Genomic DNA, 10,203 nt, shown 5'->3' with positions numbered 1-10,203 from the left:
ACACTCTTATTTATGAAAAGGCTACAATTGACCCCTATTATCAAAGGTGTCGAAATCCTAAATGGCGGTGATCTGGACTCAAGCAAAGCCCCAGTGCCCTTCCGATTTGGGGAAACGGATGTTTGGACCGTTCTGTAGACTGATAGGTTATTGCATTGGATGACAGAATGCGTCCGGACGAATGCACATGGTTCGAGGGTCGAAGATGCCCTAACATTTTTTGTTTACGCAAACATTTATTACATAATGTAAATCATAAGGACTGACTTAATATTCTACACGAAACTGTAAATCCAATTCGGTATCGTATAAGTTTCAAAATAAATAAATTCGGTATCGTATAGTTAAGTTAAATCCATTCCCGGAACCATTCCAATTCTATGCTTGGGCGGGCAAAAGCCGGCCAACAGGCACGAACTGCGCCGGCGTTATCCTCCCCCTCCCACTTCTCACTGTCCACTCCAAGCAGCTAGTGGCCGTCTCCTCTTCCCCACTTCCCCATGGCCACCTCCCACTTCCTCGCCGCCGCCGCCGCCACATCTTCCTCCTCCGCCGCCTTCCGCCCCCCTCTCCGCTTCCTCTCCCTGCCGCCTCCTTCTCTAACCCTCAGCCGTATACCCTCTTCCTCTCTGGCCTATTGCTTTACTGTGTATGTATGCTGCCGCGTGTTGTGCTGACGCACGTGAGTTCCGTTCGCAGGGCGGCGGCCGTTCCCGGTGGTCTGCGCGGCCGACGCCGACGCTAAAGAAAGTGCGGGCCCGTTCGTTTTGAAGTTCAGCTTGTTCTGTGATTGATTCCTGGGCGTTTCGGCTGAAGTTCTGACGTGTGATTTGTTTTACTGTGTTGGGCACGGTAGCAACGAAGCCGAAGGTCCCGGAGAAGGCGCCGGCGGCGGGGTCCAGCTTCAACCAGCTGCTCGGAATCAAGGGCGCCAAGCAAGAAGACGTGAGTCGTTAATCTGCTCCCATGAACTGGTTTCTCATCGCAATATATTTATGAATCCAAATCGGAGTCGTTTGTCAGTTGGCTGGTTGGTCAGGCATGCGTTGAATTCGGGATTCAGCATGCAGCCAATGTCGGACTGTATATAGCAGATGTAAAGTGTCTGGCTGTGGATGCTGAAATTTATGAATTTCCACTTTTTGTGGGGTATGTTTTATGGAGTTGCGGCTTATGGTGTCATGAGAGCATGGCTTTTGTATACTAGCTTTGTGCTTAAACTAATCACTATCTAGCTATTTTTGTGTAGGGACTAGAAATGATAATTTGCTCATTAACCCCCTCTTTATCATGCTGCATATATAGAACATATGGAAGATCCGTCTTCAACTTACTAAGCCGGTGACATGGCCTCCGCTTGTCTGGGGTGTGCTTTGTGGAGCAGCTGCCTCTGGTATGCTTTATCGACTATTATGGTTTCTATCTGTACATGAATAGTTTATACTTAAGTGGAGTTGGAGTTAGACAGCTATATTTTTTCATATGCGATGCACCGTTGTTACATTTTGCCACATTCCTTAGGCCTCCTTTGGTTCATAGGGTAGGAAAATCATAGGAATAGGAAAGTCATAGGAAATGGGATGACATGTATCTCAAATCCTATGAGTAGGAATAGGAAAGGAGATGCCCTTTGATTCACATCATAGGATATTTTCCGTTGAGTCTAGGTTAATGTTTATTTTCCTATGAAATGTGGAGGATAGGAAGAATTCCTCCGTAGGAATAGGATTCCATTCCCACAAACCATAGGGCTCTAAAGGAATTTTTCCTATAGAAATCCTATCCTATGAAATTCCTACAAGATTCCTCTGAACCAAAGGAGGCCTTAGATTTGCTAGTCATCTGTAACCTGGCGATTTAAGTTGTGCTGGCTTGCAATGGTGTCGATATGCTCTGTGGGCCTACAGTGTCTTTCTCACTATCCTTGGTCCCATATATTTATTTTGAAGTGGACCAAAGAATTGAATATTGATTGACTACACAGGAAACTTCACCCCGTTTCTGCAACAAAACAACACATGGCAACTCAACAATACTATTTTCCCCTCTTGTTAGACGTCTAGAACTTCTAGGGTTTAGGATGAAAATACAATACCATTATGGCTTCTGTGCTAATGAATGTTGTTCCTCTTGGTGTACAATGCAACTGTTATGCTTATTTGAACTTCTCATGCTGTAGGAAATTTCCACTGGACAGCTGAAGATGTTGCAAAATCTATTGTTTGCATGTTAATGTCTGGTCCATGTCTTACAGGATACACGCAGGTTTACTTCAGATTCATCGTGTTTGCTCTATTCATATTTTGTAATCTCACATATGTTTCATGGAAAACTATTTGTATGAAAGAATATGTCAGCTTCAAAAATTATTGCTTGTAGACAATTAATGACTGGTATGACCGAGACATCGACGCTATTAATGAGCCTTATCGTCCTATTCCTTCAGGAGCTATATCAGAAAATGAGGTATGACCGTCTCGGGGAGTGAGATTTATTCCATGGCAACTGCTAATTAGAATTTTGTTTAGTTTCACGACTTTAATAAACTGTTGACCACTTTGTAGGTTTATTTGTCACCACATTTTATTTTAGCAATGAAAAAATATTTAAGTCCCGGAAACACAAATTAATATATCTGTCATCATATCATCGATTACTGGACATGTGTATGCATGCTTTGGTGGAAACAATATTGCCTCTAATGCAGTCCGGTTGAATTGTAATCAGGTTTGTGTTTGCTTGCTGTAAGTCTAAGTAATGCCAGTCCGATTAGGATTGAGTTAGTTCTAATTAGGACAGTTTTTTACGGCCATGTGTTGGAGTTGGTTTCCGATTTTCCATACCTTGGTGCTAGTTGAGTCTGATATGAGTATAGGTCTACGTGCTGGTCAGGACTCAGTAATTCGAGTCCGAGTTGTGCTAACTGCTAAGTGTCCTAAGTTGAGTAGGTCTAGCTTTAGCTAGCTTTGGTCTCATATGTACGTGCTCAAGGGCTGTGAGATTGTATTCTGGATTGGGAAATAAATAAAAAGAAGAGAGGCACAATACGTGCCTGATGAAGAGATTTTTGTGCACATGTGTTGGTGGTTTTTGATGTGATTGATCCTTGGGCAAAATCCAATATGCCTCTGTAAGTATATTCTACATGCATAAAACAAACTCGTTGGTTTCTTATCTTTTTAGCAATAAAAATTTAGACAATGGAGGCTTTTGTTATCCCCGGACGCTGCATCATAGATGCATTGCAAAGTTTATCTCGACTATGAAAATATTATCTTTTGAGCAATGTGTCATATTGTTTCTCCTTTCTTTTTCATAAAACAACCACTGTAGAATATCCTAGTATTTCCTTTCCAAAAAAAAAGTTTATGTTAGAGAATGCACGTATGACTTCTATAACTGTTAAGCAAACATCTCAAGTATATTGCTGTCACAGCCACATGCTTACAAGATGTTTAGTTATCTGTGTCTATATGTCCTTTTTCTCATTCGATTTCACATGTACTTGTTTCTATTTTTTTCCAATAAATATTGTAAGCATATTTATGTTATAAGTTGACCCTTTTCATCTGCCCTATTATCCAGTGATGATGCATGAATAAAAGACATCAATTCTTAGGATGCTACATGAATAAAAGACATCAATCCAGTGATGATGGATGAATAAAATGTCCATGTCTTATTATTCCTCTGTCTTATTATTTCACATGTACTCTTAGGATGCTGTCACAACCAAAGTGGTCGGACCCTTCCCCGGACCCTGCGCATGCGGGAGCTACGTGCACCGGGCTGCCCGTTACTGCTTTGTGAAGGGGAGCCTTGGCGCAGCTTTAAATCTGTTGCCTCGTGACCATGAGGTCACGGGTTTGAGTCGTGGAAACAGCCTCTTGCAGAAATGTAGGGAAAGGCTGTGTACGACCCAAAGTGGTCGGACCCTTCCCCGGACCCTGCGCAAGCGGGAGCTACATGCACCGGGCTGCCCTTTTGCCCTTTTACTGTTTGGAACCCCATTTTTGAATTGCATTTTTATCCAAGGGGATTTGTTTTCTTATGAGATGATGAAGAGTATGTATTGCTACAGTCTTCTTGTTATGACCGGCATAGGGGCTTAGCCCAGTGGGTTATGGCCCATGTATCTTAATTAGGGGCTTAGCCCAATTATCTTATCGTATTAGGATCGTTTGCTTAGGAGTCAAGTAAACCTCTCTATATAAGGAGAGGAGATGTATCAATCTAATCAAGCAAGAAGCAATCATAATTTGCTCGGCTTCCCTTAGGGAGCCGGGAGACCTAAACCCTAGCCGCCTCCTGCCTTCGCCGCCGCTGCTTCCGTCGCAAGGACGGCGCCACGCCGCCGGCCGCCGCGCACCAGCCCTCGTCCTTCCCCCTCCTTCCCCTACAACCTACGCCCTAGATCCGGTAGGGCCCTAGCTCCTACCAATTTGGTATCCAGAGACTCAGGTTCGATCATGTCGTCATCAACACCCACGCCGCCGCTGCCCATCATCAGCCCCGCCCCGATGACCACTGCCGGGTCCCCAACGCCGCCGGCCCCGGTCACCTCCGCTGCGCCGACAACCGCCGTTTTCACGCCGGAAGAAGTCACCAGCATCTTGCGGGATCTCGTGACGGACGTCCAGGGCATCCATCGGTACCTGGCCGGGCCGCCCGCACCTCCGCCGGCTGCGACTACCCCGCCTACGGCCACCCCGCGCTGCCGTGGCCGTCCCAGGGCGCGCCTGCAATGGGCGGGCCACCGCTGCCGCCGTTCCAGGCGGGGCACCCCAGCGGGCCGCCTCCGCCGCTGTTGCACCTGCCCTGGTCCTCGGTACCTGCGGCGATCGCCGGGGCCCATCCGTCGTTCCAGCCGCCGCCCGCCCCAGTGCCGTCCTGGCCGCAGTGGCCCGTGCCGGTTCTCGCGGCGCCATCCGCGCCCGCCCCAGTGCCGCAGTGGCCGCACTGGCCCGCGCCAGCCCCAGCCGCGCCGCCCGCGCCGGTCCAGCTCCCACCGCCGCCGCCCAGCTCCGGACTGGGCCAGTCCACACCGGGAGACCTCCCGATCCAGCAGGTCCGGTTTCCGCCGTCACCGTCCCAGATCCCGGCCTGGCTAACCGGGACGTCGCCACCGCCAGTTTACACGGAGGCCGGGAACCCACCGGTACCCACGCTGCAGTCTGGGGCCTCGCCCGGCTCCGCGGGGGCCTATGACGGTCTCCCCACCGTTGACCGGGCGCCGTCATCATCACTGCTCCGCACCGCCGAGCCGGTCGGCCATGACGCGCCGACCCAGACGCCGCCACGGTTCGCCAAGATCGACTTCGCCACTTATGACGGCACGGAGGACCAGCTTAACTGGCTCAACCAGTGTGAGCAGTTTTTCCGTGGACAGCGCACGCTCGCGTCGGAGCGCACTTGGCTGGCATCCTACCACCTCTGCGGTGCAGCCCAGACCTGGTACTACGCCCTCGAGCAGGACAAGGGCATCATGCCCCCTTGGGAGCGCTTCCGCGAGCTCTGCCTACTTCGTTTTGGGCCCCCGATCCGCGGGAGCCGCCTGGCGGAGCTAGGCTGCCTTCCCTTCACCTCCACGGTTCAGGACTTCGCCGACCGTTTCCAGGCCCTGGCATGCCACGCGTCGGGCGTGACGGCGCAGCAGCGGGCCAACCTCTTTGTCGGTGGACTTCCGGATCACATCCGCGTGGACGTGGAGCTTCAGGGACCCCAGGATATCCAGACGGCCATGTACTACGCCCGCGCGTTTGAGCGCCGCGCGGTGGCCGTCCAGCAGGAGTCACCGTCCCGGGCCACTGGGTCGCTACCCTGGCCAGATCCTGCTCCGTGTCGGCCTGTTCAGGCTTCCCCGGCACCCCTCGCCGCGACCGCGGCGCGCCCGTTCCGCCGGCTCACCTCGGCCGAGCTACTCGAGCGTCGCCGCCAAGGGTTGTGCTTCAACTGCGACGAGCCCTACACGCCCGGCCACGCCTGCCCGCGACTCTTCTACCTGGAGGTTGCAAACTACATTCCAGAGGACGCCGTCGCCGCCGACCTTGCCGCCCCAGCTGTTGCGAAGGTGTTTGACGCTGGTTGATCACCTCGAGGAGTTCAGCAAGCGCTTCCCCACCTTACAGCTCGAGGACGAGCTGTTTGTGCAGGCGGGGAGAAGTGTTATGACCGGCATAGGGGCTTAGCCCAGTGGGTTATGGCCCAAGTATCTTAATTAGGGGCTTAGCCCAATTATCTTATCGTATTAGGATCGTTTGCTTAGGAGTCAAGTAAACCTCTCTATATAAGGAGAGGAGATGTATCAATCTAATCAAGCAAGAAGCAATCATAATTTGCTCGGCTTCCCTTAGGGAGCCGGGAGACCTAAACCCTAGCCGCCTCCTGCCTTCGCCGCCGCTGCTTCCGTCGCAAGGACGGCGCCACGCCGCCGGCCGCCGCGCACCAGCCCTCGTCCTTCCCCCTCCTTCCCCTACAACCTACGCCCTAGATCCGGTAGGGCCCTAGCTCCTACCACTTCTGTAGAATGTTTCAAACAAAATTGGCTTCTTAATAATGACAAGCCTCCGATCGTCCGATCCTATTCTAAAGGCTGATGTCAGATGTCCACTGAGAATTGACCTGTCTTACTAATGATGATGATTTGATCCAGGTAATTACTCAGATCTGGGTATTATTGTTAGCAGGTCTTGGGTTGGGTGCTTTGTTAGACGTATGGGTAAGTCACAACAAGACTTGCTTTGGTATACTAAGAGGTTGAAGATACGTTCCTTCTTTGCTTATTCTCTAGTTTCATTTCAGGCAGGGCATGATTTTCCTATCATTTTCTACCTTGCTCTGGGTGGATCCTTGCTTTCTTACATATATTCAGCGCCACCTCTCAAGGTACTTCAGTACTTGTGTTCTATGCACTCTGCATCTTGTTTTTAGCATAGTACACTGTGTGTTGTGAACTCTTTGATAAAAAATGTCCATGTCTTATTATTCCTCATTTCAGCTCAAGCAGAATGGTTGGATAGGAAACTTTGCTCTTGGTGCGAGTTACATTGGCTTGCCCTGGTAGGATCAAAGCTGTGAATCTTTATTTTCATGTTGATTAAGAGGATAATGTTCTGTTGGATGTCACCTATACTATATGCAACAAGATGCATCTTTTTCCCCCGCTCTTTTGTGGTAGCCACTAATTATTGTGGACTGTCTATCATTTTCAATGTAACGGACAAATTAGTTTGGATTTTATCAGACTACAATACCAAGTAGAATGGATTATATTTTGTTAGTGGTAACATATTGCATTCAGTCCCATCACAACTGTCACTTTCCTCTTCTCAAGAAAAAAAAAACTCACTTTCCAAACATCAGAACCCTAGCCCATGACTGAGGAACTGCATGTCGGTAACCAGTTCGCACTTGGTAGTTTGGTGATTGACTACCGAAGTTATCTAATCGCATTTATCAATACCACGCGGCATGTGCAGGAGCCAATTTACTTGGCTCCAACATAGACGACACTTCCACTTCCCATCAGAAGTACAGGTGTGGCCTGAAGCTCAGTGCTGAGCTGTCGGGTGGGAATTTGTGAATTCTGTTGGGACTTAATTAGTTTGTGTTAAAATGTATAAAATACCTTGAGGAATAATAGGGAAGATAATTCCATATTAGGATTCAAGGATCAGAGTTACTCTACTAAGGTACCGTAAAATCCTTATATCTTTTGTGCAGGTGGGCTGGCCAGGCGTTATTTGGAACTCTTACTCCTGATATTGTTGTCCTAACTACTTTGTACAGCATAGCTGGGGTATTTATATTTCATGATCTGTTTGATTGTTTGCATCCTGTATACCATCATGATCGCTGACTGTTTTTCCTGGCTTTGTAGCTAGGGATCGCTATCGTAAATGATTTTAAGAGTATCGAGGGGGATAGAACTCTGGGACTTCAGGTTATTATTCTTTCTGTCTGTATTGTAGGTTTATTGTCAAAGCATATCTGTTTATCAGTTTACCTTTTGTAGTCACTCCCTGTTGCCTTTGGTATGGAAACTGCAAAATGGATATGTGTTGGAGCAATCGACATCACTCAATTATCTGTTGCAGGTAAAGATACAAAATTTTAATTTCTTTCTTCCTTCAAGGCTTACTATTAAGCCATTTGCTTAACATATAATTGAGTGGCCACGTGGAACACGTAGTATGCAACCCAAACTTGACAAAAAACAAACATATAACAGAGTAGTTCATGGATTTATGCGACTAACAAGAGTGCCTGAATTGTACTACAATCTGCCGGTATAAATTAGGGAGCACAGGAAACTTACGTTCATTCGCTATCTACTATTTATCTATCTATCTATCCTGAATTTATGTTGGGAACTTGCCCTAATCTTGTAACCCATTTTCAGCCTACCTCCTGAGCACCGGTAAGCTGTATTATGCCCTGGCACTAGTTGGACTGACAATTCCCCAGGTGATCTTGCAGGTGAGCTGACCAATCTTTTTGGACCTTGGATATAATCATTTCTCGTTTTGTATTTCAGATGTTCCCACTCCCCCAGAATTTCCTATTCACACGATCAAATGAAACAAGTGGAAATCATTTAGATGACTTATATTATGAACAACAGCTTTATCTGCAAGGCTTGTCAGACTGTCCTTTAGCTCTTACTCCCTCTGTTTTTGTTGGGCCGAACAAGAGTTCCCGGTTGTCAGACTTTTCTCTGAATCGGATGTATATAGACAGGTTTTAGTGTGTTTGTTCACTCATTTCAAGTCCTTATGTAGTCCATATCGAAATATCCGATTCGTGAACGGAAAGAGTAATAAACATGAAAAGAAAACACTGACTGTTGCCACTTACGTTGTGTACATTCTAATCCTTGATTCCATGGAGCAGTTCCAGTACTTCCTGAAGGACCCCGTGAAGTACGACGTCAAATACCAGGTGCGTGCGGTCGTTGTCTCCCCATGCATCATTTTTCTTTCTCTCCAATCAGCATCCACGGCCTCTGCCAGAACTGCAAGCATCCATGCGCTGCCATCTTATCGTGCTTAACGCAGGCGAGCGCGCAACCGTTCTTCGTCTTCGGCCTGCTGGTTACTGCCCTGGCGACCAGCCACTGACGGACGGACCTCTGCTTTGGATGAGGGGGCATTTTGTACAACACAGATAGTGGAATAAATCTGCAGCAACAACATCAAGAACGCCCCCCTGAATGCTGAAGATGGAAACATTAGGCGGTGGCTCTTTCCTTCTGCTGCCTTGCCTCTAGTGCGCGTAGACCGTAGGTGCACAGTGCCAGGTTGTTTGTTTGTGATGTTATCAGTTGGCTGTACAACGTAATTTTGGATGATACGGTACGGTACGTTACTGTTTATGATCAGATTGTTTCTCCTTTTTTTTAACACATCAGATTGTTTCTCCTGTAAAGTGCATTTCGATAAAGCCTTTCCTTCCGTTCCAGAGGAGCATCATTCATGAGAAAATGGAAAAAAAAGGGCTGCACAATATACTGTTGTCTTGTGCTGGAAAACAGGGCGGCATAATACGTACGTCTTGTACTTGCAGCAATATGCCCGTTATGGCACGCTGGCCTAAAAAACTAAGCTACTCTGGCTTAAAGCTAAGCTACTTTGGCGACCGCTATGGCGTGCTGAAGGGAGTTTCTTCATATCCTACTCTGACAAGGCGATCGGTCCTATAGTTATGAATGGATCTGGAATCCAATCTGTTCTGGAATCCAGTCTGTTTAAGCAAGGATGATCCAACGGCGGCAGCATCCACGTGGTGGATCTGTGTGCTCGGGCTCCGCCGTTGTGACGGTGAAGCTTGGGAGGTAGTCGAAGCGCGGATGCAGATTGTGGGCTGCATCTGCAAGATAGCGGATCATGTGCTGGGTTCATGGTACGTGGATGGCAGGTATGGTTTCCTCCTTCGACGTCTTGGTCATGTGGGGGTGCAAGATCTAGAGTTCGATGGTATGTCCAGGGTGTTGCCCTGGTCTGATTCGTTCAATCGTATCGTCTTTACCGATCCACCTTGAATGTCTGCAAAGCTACACATCGGTGGAGTCGTGTCGAGCTTGGTTGTGGTGGTAATCCATCATTTTTTTCACGAGTTTGGGTGTGGTGGTAGTCCATTATTTTTTTTCTTTGATGGCTGATGTGGTGGTGCCAGAGGCAGGTGACAGGCGTTGATGTCAAGCTC

At 48.1% G+C, this 10,203-nt stretch overlaps 1 protein-coding gene across 1 annotated transcript; it reads left to right on the top strand.

Annotated features, from left to right (window-relative positions):
* Positions 1 to 351: 351 nt before the first annotated feature.
* On the top strand, positions 352 to 9,457 carry LOC109739353 (chlorophyll synthase, chloroplastic). Its single transcript, XM_020298447.4, has 15 exons — positions 352 to 612; positions 700 to 750; positions 857 to 945; positions 1,306 to 1,393; positions 2,180 to 2,265; positions 2,380 to 2,466; positions 6,653 to 6,718; positions 6,802 to 6,885; positions 6,998 to 7,059; positions 7,723 to 7,798; positions 7,880 to 7,942; positions 8,015 to 8,096; positions 8,402 to 8,478; positions 8,893 to 8,940; positions 9,057 to 9,457. The coding sequence occupies exons 1-15, from the start codon at positions 501 to 503 to the stop codon at positions 9,117 to 9,119; spliced, it is 1,134 nt and encodes a 377-aa protein (XP_020154036.1). The 5' UTR covers positions 352 to 500; the 3' UTR covers positions 9,120 to 9,457.
* Positions 9,458 to 10,203: the final 746 nt, after the last annotated feature.

Source organism: Aegilops tauschii, chromosome 1 (genome assembly GCF_002575655.3).
Source record: "Aegilops tauschii subsp. strangulata cultivar AL8/78 chromosome 1, Aet v6.0, whole genome shotgun sequence".
Classification (NCBI taxonomy): Eukaryota; Viridiplantae; Streptophyta; class Magnoliopsida; order Poales; family Poaceae; genus Aegilops; species Aegilops tauschii.
The sequence above is the reverse complement of the archived record's forward strand: the minus strand, read 5'-3'. Positions and strand labels throughout refer to the sequence as shown.

Coding starts and splice junctions, on each gene's coding strand:
- LOC109739353 (XM_020298447.4), top strand. CDS start 501: ATGGCCACCTCCCACTTCCTCGCCGCCGCCGCCGCCACATCTTCCTCC. Junction 613..699: donor TCCTTCTCTAACCCTCAGCC/GTATACCCTCTT, acceptor TTCCGTTCGCAG/GGCGGCGGCCGTTCCCGGTG. Junction 8,941..9,056: donor AGTACGACGTCAAATACCAG/GTGCGTGCGGTC, acceptor TGCTTAACGCAG/GCGAGCGCGCAACCGTTCTT.